Source organism: Labrus bergylta, chromosome 6 (assembly GCF_963930695.1).
Source record: "Labrus bergylta chromosome 6, fLabBer1.1, whole genome shotgun sequence".
Lineage (NCBI taxonomy): Eukaryota > Metazoa > Chordata > Actinopteri > Labriformes > Labridae > Labrus > Labrus bergylta.
The window spans coordinates 22,010,376-22,028,662 of record NC_089200.1 but is presented as its reverse complement, the minus strand read 5'-3'; the positions used below and the strand labels follow the sequence as shown (position 1 = coordinate 22,028,662).

General features: G+C 40.6%; 1 protein-coding gene across 1 annotated transcript in view; it reads right to left on the bottom strand.

Moving 5' to 3' along the window:
• LOC109982516 (voltage-dependent R-type calcium channel subunit alpha-1E) overlaps positions 1–18,287 on the bottom strand; it is a 66,771-nt gene that overhangs the window by 20,326 nt on the left and 28,158 nt on the right. Inside the window, exons 5-19 of the mRNA XM_065956006.1 lie at positions 17,123–17,281; positions 15,942–16,132; positions 13,722–13,825; positions 10,739–10,854; positions 10,446–10,499; positions 7,830–7,925; positions 7,509–7,718; positions 7,228–7,340; positions 6,874–6,986; positions 6,176–6,307; positions 5,512–5,581; positions 5,252–5,369; positions 4,756–4,823; positions 4,496–4,572; positions 520–1,392 (exon numbers count right to left, since the gene is read on the bottom strand). Coding sequence (XP_065812078.1) covers positions 520–1,392; positions 4,496–4,572; positions 4,756–4,823; positions 5,252–5,369; positions 5,512–5,581; positions 6,176–6,307; positions 6,874–6,986; positions 7,228–7,340; positions 7,509–7,718; positions 7,830–7,925; positions 10,446–10,499; positions 10,739–10,854; positions 13,722–13,825; positions 15,942–16,132; positions 17,123–17,281 — 2,494 coding nt within the window. The remainder of the gene's footprint in view (positions 1–519; positions 1,393–4,495; positions 4,573–4,755; positions 4,824–5,251; positions 5,370–5,511; positions 5,582–6,175; positions 6,308–6,873; positions 6,987–7,227; positions 7,341–7,508; positions 7,719–7,829; positions 7,926–10,445; positions 10,500–10,738; positions 10,855–13,721; positions 13,826–15,941; positions 16,133–17,122; positions 17,282–18,287) is intronic.

Here is an 18,287-nt window from a genome sequence, read left to right as displayed (position 1 = left end):
TGTTGACAAGCAGTGTCTCTGCTTGGAATGTGGCGAGTAAATTTGACTCTTTCTCTGGCTTACTCTCAAAAGATTCTCAAAAGTGTCCTGCCCCAGCTTCAAGGCATATAATTTAAATGATTGAAAAAAAACAGGAGGGCTGTTAAATGATTCATTTTTGGGCTTTTTGTGCCTTTAATGGAGAGATAGGACAGTGGATAGGGTCGGAAATCAGGGAGAGAGAGAGTGGGGAATGACATACGGGAAAAGAGCCACAAGCTGGATTTGAACGTGGGCCGCCCGCTTGGAAGACTTCAGCCTCCACACATGGGGTACGCGCACTAACCACTGCGCCACCAGCACCCCATGATTCAAGAGTTTATTAGTTAATTTCAACAGATTTTTTTCAAATCCTTTTTTCATTTTGAACAACCTGATTTCAAGATTTAATTAGTTTTGAACAACTGGGCCCAGTTTCTGTTATTAAACATTTAACATGTTCAATTCTAGGATATATGAGCATCTGTCTGTCTCTCTTACCTGCTCTCCTCGGGTATGGACTTCCCTTCCTCCTTTTTGACCTCTGCTTCCTTCTCCTCGTTCCCTAGATTTCCCTTCCTCTCTCTGCTGAGCAGGAGATTTGCCAAGTGGCTTCCATTCCCGGGTGAAGACCCCTGACTTCTGGAGCCGGTCTGATGGTCATAGTGAGGCCTCCTACCTCTGATCCCACCGTGACCTCCTATCTCAGGGGTCAGCATGTCAAGGTTATCTGGAGGTCGAAACTTCTTTACTGCCCTGTGTTGACGCTCCCCAGTCAGTCTAGGGCTTCTGCGCTCACTGATGGTGTTGTGACTCTTGTTTACATCCAGTTTTCCACTATCTGTGAGGGATTCAGGTATGGCTCCGGATACGGAAGCATCAGGAAGGGGCACGTTTGTAGGATCCAATGATTCAAGCACCAGCACCGATAATGGCGGCTCAGGTATATCCCCACAGAGGGCAGCATCCACAGACATGGAGGAGCCTAACGCCTTACTCTTTATCGGTGAGGCTGAGGGATCTGTGAGGTGCTTCAAACTCCCAGAAGTGGTGTGCTCCATGGCCTTGCGGTGTAGAGACAGTGGCTGTCCAGAAGCAGGCGGCCCGTCCTTCTCCTCGCTCGGGCTGTTGAACAGGATCTCTCGGCTGGACATCTGGCGGTGTCTCCGCAGCTGGCTGGTCCTCTGCTCCCACACGGACATGGTCATCCTTTTTCTCCTCTCTCTCCTGGACATGAAAGAGTTAGAGGGGTTGAGTGGTGGGGGTGGGCGGCCCTCCCTGATGCTGCCCTGGGCCTCGTCCAGGGAGCAAGAGTAGGTGGGCCGGCTGCGGTGGATGGCTCTTTTCCTGTACAGATAGGGCCGCCTCCTCCGGCTTCCCCTGAGAAGATAAAGACAGGAAAAGAATGTTGGTATCCAAAGCAGACATGATCTTTAAATTAACTTTCAGAAGAAGATTAATGACTTAGTGTCAACATTAAGACATTTGTTATAATTTTGTAAGTTATTTTCTAATCTGGGACTGAAACACCAAAAGAGTGTCCAATGTGCTGAGATGAAACGGTACTCTTTGATGAATTAAAGGTTTATTACCTCTGTGCAGAGAAAAGGAATATCACAGTACATAGCAAATGCTATTGGCTGATGTTCAACAAAGAGAGCTTATTTTCTCAAAATGAAGCCATTTACTGAATCAATGAAGATGTTTGGTGATAAATAAACCAAGCCAAGAGTTGTTGTGTGATTTAAATAACAAAATGAGTAAGATGCAGAATGAAATCAGTGGAATAATAATCATGGAAGTCATAAATGTGTGAGAGTTGGGAGGAACAGAACACAGCATGAACAGAATACTTTGCAGGATGAATGTGAGACACTAACCAGTTTTTTTAAAAATCAGACAGAAAGCTGAACAGTGAACAGTGTTACTTACTGGAGCGTGGACTCTTGTGTGGTCCGTGTTATCAATGAGCGATTGGTTGAAAACAAGACATTAGTGCTTTTCTAGCAGAGACAAAACAGGCCTGAAGACACCCCACAAATCAACTGTCCTCCAAAAGACAGCCGTTAATAGACTGTTAACACCATTTACAAGCTGTTTAGTTTTAGCTTTCACTTGTTAAATAAAACATTATCTTTTAGATGGAGATAAATCAGTTGATATTTTATGTATTCTGTTTGCAACAGTATATTTTCAACTTGCAGACGATGGGATACATTTGGAGGAGGTCCAACACTGCTTGGTTTGTTGTGTGTCTCCATTGGAGCCAAGCAAAAACATTGACAAACAGGATGGTATCAGTATTAGACAGAGTCAAACAACATTCATAAACATCAACAGTAAGCGCAACATTGATAAGATAAAGACGCCTGAGGTCAGATAGAGATGTTAGACAGGCTGAGCTGCAGTATGGGTACAGGTAAGACACAGAGATGGGCTCCACCAGAAAACAGAAGAAAAAGAGTGCATATTTAGATAACCTTAGAGCAAATAACCACCACACTGGGATGCAGCTCTGAACACACCAACAACCTCAGAGCACTCATACATTAGCATTCTTCTCTGACATGCTAGGAGCTCAATGTGGCTAATAACTGTGCTGGGCTTCAAAATGTTAGCTCAATATTATTGCAGTTCTCAAGAGAATTTGGAGGAGGGTTAAAAGGCTTCACAGTGGAAGAAAAACGCTCCACACACTTTCCTTTTACTTAAATCTTTGGATAACCTTTTGCAGCTTATAAAAAGAGTTCAGTGTGTGTGTGTGTGTGTGTGTGTAATTTCTGTTTTTCTTCCTTTGATCATCCAGAGCAGATGCATGCATTTCAAAAAAGTTGAAATCATTATTAGACTTCAACGTGCTTTATCTTTTTTAAAGGTTTAATATGCAATTTTTTGATCCAGCAGATGTCTCCCTTGAGCACTAGCATGAAACCAAAACAACTCGCGCTGCATTGTTGTGTTAGCATGCTAATGCTAGCGATCTTTATTATCCTCGTATCCTCACACTACATGTAAATTTACCCGAAATGACCGTGATCTAAAAACGCTTACATGACATTCAAATAAGCAGTGAGTACAGTATGTTATTCTTCTTTTCTCTAGTTCCTCAATTAAACAACTTTTATACGCGAGGGGATGAGCCGGCTGCCTGTCCCAACGATGTAAACAAAGTGATGCTACAGCTAGGAAAGCTCGGAAAGCATCACAGACAGCGGGACTCGAGTGTTACACCCATTGTAGACAGTCATGACTCACAGAGTTATTTTCAGAGGATTTACTTGATTTCTATTACATTTAAGTGTAAAAAATTGCATATTAAGCCTTTAATGGAGCAAATGCTGTCATACAAGTTTCTACAAGGTCAGCAGGGTCACGGACCGTCTGGGTTTTATAGCTGACATTGTGAGATGAGACCAGAAACCCTCAAAGTTCAGAGCGTCCTCTCTGAATACCGATGGCGGCCCGGATGACCCTGTGGTATTCCCATCTCCTCTATGGGTTCTGACAGGAGCGTGACCCTCAGCTGGAAACTCTCAAACTAATGTGCACCTCAAGCTCTCTTTGTTTTAATTTCGATGAGGAGGTTTTAGGAAAATGGCAAGGCCTCCAGAGCGAAAGGAAGATAGGAAGCGTTAGAGAAGAAGGTACATCAGTTCATGTTATTGAATGTTTTGTAGGAAAATCTTCCACATGCCCATGCGACAAACTGCATGTTTCTCATTACACAGCGTGCACACAGAGCCAGAGGTCTCCACTCTTGTGCATGCACATGCACTTCCACCAGTTTAGACAACAATGTGAAAACAATCCCTGAGAAAAAGGAAACAATCTACTCTGCAAGCCGGAAACCTGAGCATTGAAAAGACAAGATCATGTTACTTCATGAATAAAAGTTTTACAGAATACTTCTGATCAAAGCTTTGTTTAACTTCCTTACACCTCTTTCTTGCAACAAGATCCACATTGCAGAAAACAAAAGTATATTACTGTATAGACTGAGTAACCCTGTCTCCATAACAACAATAGAAGCACCTCCCATCTTGGAGTAGAACCAGTAGCCATGGAAACATACATTAAGCTCCAATTTAGATTAAATGACAGTGCCAGGAGCAGGCAGAGGCTGGATGGTAGACTTGTCTGTAAAGACGTATCAATAAGTCCCACAGCTCTAAATACTGACTCTCTTAACAGACCCTAAGTGACATTTGAATGCACATCTGTAAGCTAATTTTTAATGACCATTAGCCTCCATAGATAAATCTGTTTTGCATGAAGTCGTTTAGTGATTCAAATCTACTAAACCAACTGATAGACAAACAATTTGCTCAAGGCTAGCTGAAAATCATGTTAAGTGTTGGCATGGCAGGTTACTTCTGCTTTGCCATTTTGAAAAACCCTGGAGGGAGAAGACAGAGGGAGGAGGAGAGGAAGTCAGGCAGGCAGGGCAGATGGATGCACTTACTCTGACGACATGAACGAGGACAACGGTCCGACCTCCTTTGCCTTCTGGAGAGCGTGCTTTTGGTTGAACGCTGCCTCTGCTTCCTCTTCATCCTGACCAAAAGAGGACAAGATGGCAAGTTTTAGTAATTAGACATAAAATGTTGAGAGAAAATTGACATGTTGGAGGGGAGAGATTTTGAAAAGTATGTTGTGTTACGTAACAGTCGAACAAGAATTACAGCAGACCAGACCGGGTTTCTTTGATATATTTTCTGTTTCTCATTTTATTGTTACCTTGGTAAGTTCTTGTGCATTGGCGAGATTATCCACAGCAATGGCCAAAAAGACGTTCAGTAGAGTGTCTGGTCATAAAGGAGTTAAGGACAGCATCAAAGTGTAATTTTTTAAAACATTTTTAACAGGTAGATAGTGATAGAAGAATTGCAGATCCCACTTAGAATCAACTCCTGCGCCTGCATCTCTGCAGCTCAGCTGGTCTGAATGATGTAATGCACATTTAGGGTAATAGAAAATCTGGGAAAAGTAATCTGGGAAAGCAAATCTGGGAAAGCAAAAACAGATTGACGTAATAAATAAAGAACAAAACTAACACAAGAAATCCAGAGCTTAAAAGAACGAAGTCCAAAAAAAACATCAGACTTTTATCAAATCAGCTTTCCTTTAGTAATCATGGAAGTGAGTTTAGGATACCTAATATGAAAAAAGGCATTAAGCACTATACGTGTAATGGTAATTCCAGTTGTATTTATAGAAGTGTAACAGAGGATACAGTTTCCAAATAGTGTGAGCACAATAAAGTAGATAGAGGACCACATGCCAGACTTCACTCCTCCTTGAGAGCGAATACCGTTGTACATAACCTCGTTCCAGTCCTCTCCAGTCAAGATCTGGAAATATAAACCACACAATAATACATAATATCACCCACAGAACCATCCTAAGCATCACTTAAGCTGAGTTATAAACTCCACATTACAAAATGTGTGTGAAACAGAGAGCATTCGTCAATTGTCAGGTATATTTCCAGACCTGAAAGACGGTCATGATGGCTGCAGGGAAGGTGTCAAAGTTTGTCGGAGTGTAGTCTTCAAAGATGAACCTGTAAGAAGGATATGACACATGCAGTCCTTAAAAAAAAGCAGAGCCAGGTATAGTTTTTATTTAGTTTTTCAGTTGGGGAGAAATCAATTCTCCTCCTCTCTAGCTGGCTCTTTTTTTTTTTTTTTAAAGCACGCTCTGTATTCTGGAGGCCAGTTTGTGTGTACCTCTGCCAGAATATATATAAGTGACAGCTTGTTGGAAACAGCCTTCGACTCAAGGGAAAACTAAGCAACAATAGCTGTGTGTGTGACAAAGGCAGTGTATTAAATCACATAGTGTCTCTGTATAATGAAAACAACAGTAGACAGAACTTAAGACAATCTATTCTCCCCTCAACCACGTCTGTTCAATAAAGAGGAAACCTAGTGATCCATGTAGTCTTCTTCAGCTTTGTTCTATGTTTGAGAATGTGTATTCAGTAGGATTCTAGGATTTGTGCAACCAGCCAAGTGGGAAACATTAACAGTCTTTATTTTCTGCCTGGTTGTTTCCTCACTTTATTCAGTTTCTTTATGGACTCATAAGGAGTGGTGGACAGAACTATAGGTAATTGTATTTCTCTCAAAGGGCCTTAGGGATACTTTAACTTCACCTGCCACCGAAGAGCTGCATGCCAAGGAGTGCAAAGACAACGATGAACAGGAAGAGGAGGAAGATGAGCGAGATGATGGACTTCATGGAGTTCATCAGAGAGATGACCAGATTTCTCAGAGATGCCCAGTACCTTTAAAGCCACAAAATATCACAATGATGAATTCTGAAGTGGTGAAAAAATGTTGCAACAAAAAGCATAACAACTGAATCTCCATCCAAACTGTCAAGGTGCAATTTGTATTTCTTTTGTTGGTAATGGGGTTCAAGGTTCTGACAAACAAAAGTAATATTGCATGGAATAAAATATTATGTTTTTTAGTTGTACTATTGTACTGTTGATAGTGAGTCTGGCAATGTGGGAGTGTGAAATGCTCAATGATAGAAGAAGTCTTTTAAACTGCTGGCAAATGGCATTACTTCAAAAGAAGATGTTTTATTTCTGGTTTCATCTTGATTAAAGGTGGAAGAAATTATTGTCAGAAGTACTTCATTGTCTACTTTATGAATACAAGTATATAATACGATATTCTAAAGATCCATGGTACCTAACAGTCGTATCCAACTATTGTAAAATATAGAAATACTACATATTTCATCAGCATGACTTCTAGACTTTAGCCAGCAGTGACTATTCCTTGTAAATAGTACCAAGCATCTTAACAGATGGTATAGAGTGAGGAGGGCTGCTGCACTAACTTGGTGATCTTGAAGATTCTCAGCAGACGGAGAGCACGCAGGACACTGATGCCAAAGGAAGTGCCGGGCCTGAAGAACCCCCACAGCACTTCAAAGATGCTGCCAACAATTACCTACACAGATATACAAAAGGATATAAATATATATATTTAATTAAAAGGTATATTAGGAATTACATCCTCAATTTAAACACACAAATGAAGAAATGTGAAATTTTGATTTCACATAGTGACAGAGAGAAGTAGGGACGAGGCAACAGACGATGACAGAGGGTAACAAGGCTGATAATTCATAGTCTTCAAAGACAAGCAGTGGGTCTTGTGAGAAACAAAGAAAGGGAGACAAAGTACTGACACTGCAGTCAAAGCAGTTAAAGGAGGAGTGGAAGTAGAGACGCGGCCCCAAGCTGTACATCTTCAGAAACATTTCAGTCAGGAACAGAGCGAGGAACAGGAACTCTGCATAGTCTGCAACAAAAACAAAAAACGACATTTCCATTTTTGAACTTTAAACACAAACCCTTTCAATTACATGATAAAATCACTTTATTTGATAGCTGTCGCAGTGGGGTCATGAAGCATATGAACAGTCAGACCACTCCTCAATACTTGAATGAATTTCCTGATATGACTCACAGAGGAAGTTGGACAGCCACAGAGGCTGATTGTGGTGAACAATTGCCACACACAGTGTGTTGAGAGCCACAAGGCCCAGCACTGTCCAGTAGAAAGTTTGTGTCTTCACCACACGGCGGATGGAAATACGCAGGAGACGCTCTTTGCGATGAAAATATGCTGTTGGACCCCGCTTGGTGCTCCTGATACTTGATCTGGCCATGGGGATGCCTGTGGGGATCAGAAGGAGAGTATGAGATATGCTTCTCTTTCGGCAGCTGCAGAGCTAAGACCTATACTTTATGTGACCATATTTATGTTTCTGTCCAGACTCCCACTCACCCACAGAGGAGATGTCACCATACTGTTCATCCCCTGGTTGCCCTCGATGCACCCCGTCCATCCCTCTCCTCTTGATAGTGGTGGCTCTCTTTAACACTGCAGAGAAGATTGCAAATAAAATGCCCCAGAACAAGCAGTACAAACTGTTTAACCAACACATTCATGAAGCTTAAGGGGACACACTGTGAGGATAGTGACACAAAGCAGACCTTTGGGCAACATTAGCAGGAGGTATAGTTTTTTTTTTTTTTCTTTTGCATTTTTAAATTCTCAGTAAGTCAATATGACTGGACTGTTTGTGTTTGCTGATTTTTTTAGTCAACAAAGCCCAAAAATATGTCTGCTGCACGGCCACCCTTACATTTAAAAACACTCACGGGTAGACTCAGGCAGTATGCAAGTATGATATGAAATCAATAAACAATAAAAAGATAATGACGAAGCAAACGATAAAGAGAAATCACAGCAAGCATAATCTGCATGAAAATCTAACGTCTGTGAAGTTTTAGCTGAGAGGGAAAGTTAAGCTCATTAACCCTGCAGTCAAATGAGATAAAAAATGATTGTAAGTGTAATGATCCAAGCAACTGAATGCATGACTTTTCCTGCTATTTTCTGATCTCTTATGACAAACCATGCTCACAGGCGACTTGACGGCCCATGCATTGCTCTAATTTCAGCTGTGTACAAGTGCTGTCGCACAGTAGCAGCGGACAGGACGTGCAGTGCACACATGCTGGATTTTGTGTGATGAGTATGTGTTGACCTTTATCACTGACTGGTGTTTTTATGATTACCTTTCCTATCCCTCCCCCCACTAGCACCTTCCCAGTGCCTTGTGATTTCTGAAAATTGCTTAAAGTCAATATTTGCTTGGGGATTTTTTTTTTCAATAAGCCACTGATCAAACACACAGAGAGAATCAGATACAAAAAAACAAAACTGCTTCCATACACTAGTGTTTGCGAAAGGCAGGACCACAAAGACCTGTCAACACACTCACACATTGCAAGCACATGCTGCTGCCTTTTCAGACCAATGGTTGCTGAGGCAACAGCAGTCCCCCACCTTCTTTTAGGCAGAGCTTCTGCTCTCTTTTCTCTCTATCTGTTTTTCCCCCAGATTGTTATTTTCAATTTATCCTTCTTATATCAGAAACATCCTGAGCAAGAAACTTACAGAACAAGGTTTAACTTTGTTCAAAGCCCCGTCTCGTGCATATTTAAGTGGCGATGTGCGTGAAATATGAGATGGTGAAGTTGGTGAGGGAGGGAGGGAGAACAGAGGGCGGTTCTCACCATATGCACCACCTGTACTCCACTCTGGGAGACTCCTGAGAGCTGCCAATCAATGAACATTTAATAAAAGCCCTGCTGCTTTAGTGAGGAGGAAAGGTCAAAGTACAGTAAAGGGGTCAGAGGAGGCATTAAGTTGTCTTTTTTTGGCCCTCGTGTGTAGTGGCAGGTTTAGCACTATCAGTACGTGATCTTACCAAGTGCTCCACGGCAGCAACAAAAAAACTGGGCAGTACAATATATCCTGAGCTGATATATGATCAGGATTTTTTTTCTGTCTTTTGACATTGAGGGAAACTTTTAATGTTTTAGATTTTTTTTTTGTCTCAGGAGGTACATTTCAACAGGAGTAAGAGTCTTCCACCATAGTAGAAGCTCAATGTATGCTCAAAACAACTATGCTAACTATGGCATGCTAACAAAGTCACAATTATAATGCCAGAAATTAGGATACTTTGCACAGGAATGCTCTACCAAAAGTGTGTCCAATTTCACTATGACTGACACCTACAGTTTTTTTTACCATGTCCCACATCTAAGTTTTGTCGTAAGCGTTTGCTAAGCAGAATTAATCATCTTAGTACAGCTGAGGCTAATGTTGTCAAATCAATGATAAGCAAACGCATTGGAGAAACTACTATTTTGATCGGATGATGTTTGTAGATAAAGACTGATGATTACCAGAAATGTTGCTGTGCATTGTCATAGTTTCGCTTTTCAGCTTCACGCTGACATTAGCATGTTAACAATCACCACCACACTGGTAACATGCTGATGCCATTCATGTTATGTTTACAATGCCTGCATGCTAACCTTTGTTAATTAACTCATAGCACTAATTACAGCTAAGGCAAAAGGGAATATCATTAGTTTGATCAAAATTAAGGTACTGGGGAGAAGTCAGGGAAATCTCATTAAGATTCCCTCTTGAGGAACCATATACTGTACAACATTTCTTTGCATCAAACAGTTGCAGAAATATTTCAGTGTGCCATCCTTTCAGTTTTGACTAATCAGGGCTCAAAAGGATGGCAGCTAGCAGGACTACAAATGAAAACCAGACTGAAATGTAGCTCAACTTTGAAAGAGTTATTCTTATGTCCTTATCTTTTAAAGTATTTTTTAAAGTAAACCTGGAATAAACACATAGGCTACATAATACAGCTTCAAACAGCCTTTTAAGCACATTTACATTATAGCTACATGCTGGCATCAATCATGAGTTGAAGAGAGACAGAATGTAAAGCAGTGTAAAGACAGCAGAAAGACAACATGAACTCTGACATTATAGAGAGATTATAAAACTATATTTCTAACTTACCATCGAGGGCTGAAGGTCCTGAAGTCTTATTCTCCTCTGCAAGCATCACTTCCTCTGTAAAGTCAAACAGACATTAGAAATGAGCAGCAGATGATAGTGAAGATGGGGAGAGATATTCTGGCATCTTTGCTAAATTAATTCACATGTGGAACAATCAGCAGAGGAAAAAAAAGCCCAATATTTACAACTAATAACGTTAGACTTTAAGTTTAAGGTGAAATATTGATTCTCTCTCTCTTATCTAGAGCAGAATATCCTTGGTCTCCCTGAGCTGTGTCTGGGACTAAAGCCACCTGCTCTGTCGATCCAGGCCCGGTAGCCGTTGAGCTCTCTCTCAATCTGCTGTTGGCGTCTCAGCTTCATGAAGGCCCTGCGGTTTTCCACCCTCTCCCTCTCTTTGGCAAATTCCCTGCAAAACCAAACCACAGAAGCATTTACTTAGTCTTTTAGGAAACAGTTGTACACACACACTTTACTTGTACATTCAACCACAAAATGAGACAAGAGGAGAGAGAGGAGAGGAGAGACAGCAAGGCAAAGGAGGTTTCTTCTCTCCCACAGTGGAGATAATGACAATGGCTCCCCAATTAACCTTTCTGTAAAACGAATTAACTTGTATAGACTTAGACACTGTGCACTGAAGCAGCAGGGTTTGTATAGACAGCAGCTCAACTAGTCAGTGAAAAAACAATTAACACTGTCTTTTTTCTGTCAGGACAACAATACCAGCTGACTGAATAGTCACACAGCCTCATACTGTGTGACTATCATCGTCACCTTGGAAGGATCTGAAGGCTGAGTGCGCACACTCTCAAGTTGATCTTGTCCCAACCCAAAACTAATGGTGCATCTGAAAACTCACAAGTCAGTTAAGTTGACCCTTTCCTGTGGCACATAAGGCTACCAGCACCAGAAAATGCGGTACTTTATGAAGTCTTAGTGCCAAAAACTACAGTCACAACCAGTAGGCTGAAATTAATGGACAGAAAAATGGTGAATTTACAAAGGTGACTACAAACATGTATTGAAACGTCCAGTCCTCTGTATACCCAAGGAAGTCATATAACATATGCATGCTGCTAATAAAAAAAGATTCATTTCTAACTTTAAGAATCCACAGAGTGCAATGTGCAGACTACAATGAGCTTCAGCACATACCAGATTCACCAAATCAAGTCCCTTGCCTTCAAAGAAGGTGTCTGAAGTCCTTAACCCACTGATAATATACATTGAAGTCAGTGAATAAATTATCATATATTTGAAAAAAAAAGTTCAGTATAACACAGGAGTTATTGTCATGTCCAGCTCAGGGTCTTAGGTTGTTTTTATTTCTATCTTGTTTTATTTTCTGTTTTGGGTCACTAACTTCTCCTCTCGTTTCAGATCCGTCACTTCCCGCCCTCATGTGTTTCCCACCTGTGTGATTGTCTGCCCCGCCCTGATTGTTCCCAGCTGCATCTCGTTGTCTTCCCCCTCACCCTACTATTTAGTCTGTAGCTTCCCTTCCTTCTGTGCCAGTTCGTCTTCGACACCTGTGAGAAGCGTTCAAACCTTTTGTTTCCCCTTTGATCACTTTTTTGGATTGTATCTTCTTCAAGAGTAAAGACTGTTTTTTCCCCCCATCAAAGACTGCGTCGTGAGTCGTGCTTTTGGGTTCACTTACCTGTGGTGTTGTTACAGTTATAAAGTGGTTTGTCTTGTTTCCAAACATTGTTAGATTCCCCAGTATTCCGAAACCCTGGTTCATTGCAGACATAGCAATGTCTGCAATGTGGTGTGCATTCTTTAAATCAGGGGACATCAGGGAGTATAAGCATGCCCAGTATGAGCTCCAAAAGTCCATCAGAGCTGCCAAAAGGACATACTTCCAAAGACAACACCACAAGAGGTATGTGGCAGGGAATACAATCCATATCAGATTACAGGAGTAATCCTAGCAGAGAAAAGTCTGTTACTTTATTCTATTCCCCAGCAAGGCTGGAGGACCTAAGGAAATGGCAACAAGAGTCCTAAAGGTCTGTGCTGAACAGCTGGCAGGGGTGTACACAGTCATCTAAAACACCTCTCTCATGCAGGATATTGTCCCTCAGACCTTTAGATCATCTGTCATAGTTCTGGTACCTAAAAAGCCAAACACAACACGGGGGACTAGTTGAAAGCATCCTCACAAATGCAATCACTGTGTGGTTTGGATACATCACCCTGGCAGAGAGAAAATCCCTTCAAAGGGTCATCAAAACCGCAGAGAGGATCACCAGCTCTCCCCTCCCTGGAAACACTGTACACACACAGCGCTTGAGGTGAAATAAACAGAGCACCCTCAGGGACAAACACCACCCAGCCCATGCTCTGTTCAGGTGGAAGGATTTAGGCTACAACCTTCAACACCACAGACCAGAGAGCATCTCAATTCACGAGGCCCCCTTCAACAACAGCTTCTTTCCTGCTGCTGTCAGACTCATATCACAGGACATGAAGGTTATATCACACCCCACGCCTCACATATTCAATGGACATCATACCATCTCACAGTACAAAAACTAACTGTACAATAATAGCCTTTAGGATAACTGTGCAATAATATAATGTGTAATAACAGGTATGGAAAATGTTCTTTGTGCATTCACATGATGCAAAAAAAAATCGCAGATGTACACAATTCTCCGGACAAGGTAACATATTTTTACTATATTTTACTATATATCTCCATTTATAGTTTTTATAAAATGAACCTGTTATTTATATTTCTTGTGTACTTTTTGGAGGTACAATTTTATCTATTTTGCTGCTCTTTCATCTTTTATCTTGCTCTTCTATTTTTAAACTTCTTTTGTAGAGCTGACTCTTGGAGGAATGAACACTCATACCAATGTACATGTACTGTACTGTCCTATCCCTTCGCAAATGGCAATACATATCTATTCTGTTCTATTTTATTACAGTAGTGCACATTAAATACATGGCAACCCTGCAATCAATTGAAAAAGCAACTTAAGGCCAGCAAGGATCACCATTAAATACATGGCAACCCTGCAATCAATTGAAAAAGCAACTTAAGGCCAGCAAGGATCACCAGTTGTGTACAGCAACCTCAGCAGGAAGAAGCAGCATCTTAACATACAGGGGTGCTATTTAACTGGGGCCAGCATTTCAAAGAGCAGGTACAAATCTTATTATGTTGATTGTGTCTGGGCTAGCAATATATCCAGCAAATCTCCTTTACAAACGTGTTACTTCAGCTTGCAAATTAAATAATAACAAGAAATTAGTACCCACCCAGACAAGACTCCCAGCACCAGATTCAGGACAAAAAAAGATCCGATGATGATAAGAGGGATGAAGTAGAGCCAGTTCCAGTTGGGGCCCAAGGCATCATCAGCCTGAAACATCAAAATACATTCTAAAGTAAGTTAAATGCAAGATAGAAATGAAACACAAGCCAGAAATGCCAAAGTGTAGGTGACGTTCCAGTTGCAGGCGTGGCATCGACTAGGGTCATGTGTATTGATCTACTCTGGACTCATAGAGGAGAAGCTATATAGTATGTATGGACCAATATAGAAACAGAGTAGAGCACCACTACTTTTCTTTACTTTACTTTACAGCACCTAGACATCAGAACGTTTTCTGTGTATCTCAGTGACTACATTAAACATCATCAAAGTAATTCTCTTTGGTCAGCATTCATATTTCAGCAGCACTGCAGGATCATATCGTCCCACCTTCAATCATCAAGCTCACTGAGCATCACTTTAGGCAACGTCATACAATTTCTGTGACACGTCTTTTTCCTTTATCCATCTTAATAAAAAAAATGAGAGCAGGTAGAAGCTGACCTCTAATAAAAGAAGAAGAGAAGGTTGTGCTGGAGAGTGTATGATTGTCACTTTATTGTCTGAGGTAAAAGAAAACTAGAATTCTGCCTCACAGTTGAATATCTCATACATCACACAAGAAGTTTACATCTCTAAGTGTTTCATGGAAAACAACAGAATTACAACACATTATTACGTTCTCATTTGTTCCCCAGTAACCATACAAAACTTTGTGTAGTTTATCTAGCATTCATTATCTGTTATGTAGTCAATAGCTAAGCTATAATGTTTGATGAGGAGTTTCACACTACCTACCCCTTAACTAAAGGTTTACTAGCATTTCGTTCTCATTCGTCCACCAGTAACTATGCAAATTATGTGTACCTTATTGTAAAGTGTTACCTAATGCTGTTTGTCCTTGAGGGTGATTTGGGACTGTGTTTTATCAATCCCATTAAATCCTCCCTTAATCAGATTCCACAGGTCTTCTTAGGAGTGCCTTGAACCTGCAGCTGTGTTTTTGAAAAGGGATCAATACTGAACCTGAAACACTGAATAATTGCTCCAAAAGCTTTTTGAATATCAGCCCATATTTCAAGCAAGTCTCCACATAGCACACATGCCCAGTATTACACTTTTTCTTTGGAAGATGTTTCTCTGATGTTTTCTTATTCCACCCTGTGTTCCTTGTAATTTAGCGCTAAGCAAAAATGTGAACATGATTGGACTTGATTTATTGGATGTGCATGCAGCAACAGATCTATTAATAATCATAAAATCATGTCATTATCTGCCAACTGCTTGCCTTTCTGTCTATATAATGTCTCTGTGTGTCTGCCTTCCTGTCCTTTACACTGAGACAAAAGAAAATCCTATAAAGCATGATGCAGGACCTCACTTGTAACCCTTTTCACACATACAGAAAGCTCCTGAAAAACTCTGAAAACCCTGAAAAAAATATTTGGCTACCTGGAGGGGCTTTAGGCTATATGTGAACGCAAACAGCCACATTTTTTGCGCGGACTTTACCCGGAGTTTCTCCAGCCAGACTCCTGTAATAATCTAGCTATTATCTGGAGTGCGTATGTGAAAACGGCCGTTGCACATATGCACTCCTGTGAATCTGTGTCTGGTTACAACGCTCATTTTTTGGGAACACATCTAGGTGTGATGCTCAGAACAGTGTGTTCTTGTTTCTTTTGGTATCTTTGGAATTTCAAATCATTTCCTGTGTTTATACTCATATAGCAGAGGTTTACACCGTCCATTATTACATTTGCAACAGATTCTAAAATGCACCAAATTTCATAACCAGGTGCTGTTCTGTATGAAGGTCTAGCCCAAAGATGCTGCACGCAACACATTTATTTAGGATAGAAAAAAAACAAAAAAGGCAAGAAGACAGAACAACAGTATTGTGTTTTGCAGATTCATTGCCAAAATCAAACCACAGTTATCCAGCCCTCTGTTGTTTCTAAACCACTGGCAATTTAACAGTAGGGGCTGCAGGGGTTGCAGACTTCCACTCAGCAGCCACCAGTGTGCTGAAAGCCTCTTCTGTTCATTAGAGTTAATGGAGTCTAAATCAAAACAATGCTTCACATCAACAATTTTCAGCAAGTGAGGATCAGATTACGGCTGGCACACGTGAATGTATGTATGTGTGTATGTGATGTCTCACATTGTAGAGTACGGTTGTCCACCCCTCCATGGTGATGCACTGGAAGACTGTGAGAACAGCAAACAGGATGTTGTCAAACTGTGTGATGCCGTCATTCGGGCCGATCCAGTTATCGTTGCAGGTGTATTTAGGCGGACATTGACGAATGCCACACGGGAACTCCACCTCAGAGGAGTCCACCGTCTCATTTTCTGAATAGGAAAGGTGCATGCAAAGAGAAAAAAACAAAAAGACATGAATAATGTTTTATAAAAACACAAGTTCCTAAAACAAACAAAAGTCAAAATAAATTGCCTTCAATGTACTGCAATGTTCACTGGCACCCAAATACAAAATAAATTTAAAAATAAGCAGCCAACGAAACATGAGCGCTTCATTTAACACCTTCAGCACTAAATCAGAACAAAAATAAAATCTTTGTTCTCATGTAAATGGTCTTTAAAGTTCAAACTAATCTATATACTCGACGAGTATAATGACCTTCATTTCTGCGCCACAGGTGAGTTGTGTAACAATGTATTCTCAGCCTTGGCCTTTGCCCAAATGTCATGTTGTACTTAAGGAATTGAATCAAAGTCAAAACGACTTTAAAAGAGTTTGTTTGCAGAGTGCCTGTCTGAACAGTGACAGGACCATTCAGAGACATAAATTACTCTGTACAGTTTGTCTGTTGTCTTACTGTCCATTCAGAATCAATATGTCAGGTGGAGCTTGAAGGTTAATGACAGCTCTGAATGTACAATCAGGCATTGAGCACTACCGCATTGTTGATTATAATTATATTGGAAAAAACTGCCCGTGTGGTTTGATCAAGTCCGCAGGAACTGCTTGGCAAAACACTTTGTCTACATGTTTACACAGGGGGATTGTGAAAGCAGAGGTGCCTGCATTTTCCACATGCATACATTTAGAACCCACATACTAAAAAAAACAACAGGTGAGCTCGGACTTGACTTTTTGGTTTTAAAGTTCTGTGTTGTAGTTCCCTGTGTAAAGAGTTGTACAAAAAAATATATAAATATATCAATCTATAAATAAAAAAATACACTTTTGCAACCATGCTGTGCTGCTGATATATCTGTATATTTAATCATTACTATCCATACACCATAGCCATAACACAACCTATAGTCTACCTGTGCACCATAAGGAAATATGTACAGTAATGAGCGTGTGTATACCTAGTATTCCGGGCTGCGGCTGGCAGGTATGGTGCAGTTTGCCGCTGTAAAACTCCAGGCCAATGATGGCGAACATGAGGATTGCAAAAAAGAGCAGAAGGCCAATTTGCAGCAGAGGAACCATGGCCTTCATTATAGACTTCAAGACAATCTGCAGACCTGGAGGTAGAGCACACAGTTACAAAATGAGGAAGAGCAGAGACACGTCTTGCAGAACAACTTTTGATACATGCATGTACATTAAATATAACCTTGTAACAACAATTTACAATGATTGGAATAAATAAAATTAATTCTGACTATTTTGACATACGTAAAAAATTTTCAGATTCTTGCTTTGAAAATACGAAATTGTTTGTTTTTATATTAGGCAAAATACACTTAACCACGGTTTAATATGTGTCCCTAGATGTCTACAAACCGCCCAATTATGAGAAAAGTCCATCCTCTCCCTCTTTTGCCAGCTCTAATTTTGAGAAAATGTGTGCTCAAACAGGCGGTTTGGAGATTTTCCCTTCATGACATCACAAAGGGCAGTAACCCCTCACACAGGTGGGTGACACTACCACAGCTAGGTGTTTGTTCTACCCTCTGAGTCTGCCTTCTCACTGTAAACAATTGGGCATGGTTCAAGAAAGCCAGAGACAAATCCCCCTTCAGAGGGGCATGGCCAGACACAGCTCATTTACATTTAAAGCTACAGACACAGAAACAGCCTGTTCTGAGCAGGTCTGAAAAAGAGGGGTTCATAGGCATGATGTAATACAGGATCAGAGTGGATTTATAACAAAAAACCTGACAGACATGTTTTAGGGACCTCTAAGACTTATTTAAACTTGTTAGAAAGGAGAATATGTGACATGTAAGCCTTTTATGGTAGTTAATTTAACATCTTTGCATATTTGACTCAAAGTCCAAACAAGCCATCTGAAGGTGATTATCGAATGGGCATTACATTTTTTCAGATCACTTTTTATCCAAACCTTGAAACAACTGATAACAAAATAATCAGCAAATGGATTATACTAAGAGGAGTCTTTATTTGCACTCCTTTATCAAATGTTAGACTCATACCTCGTTTTATGAAGGACATCAATTGTTTATTAGTTGAACCTTAAATTAAGAACATTCATTTGGGAATGCTTTTAAATGAAATTGTTCACAC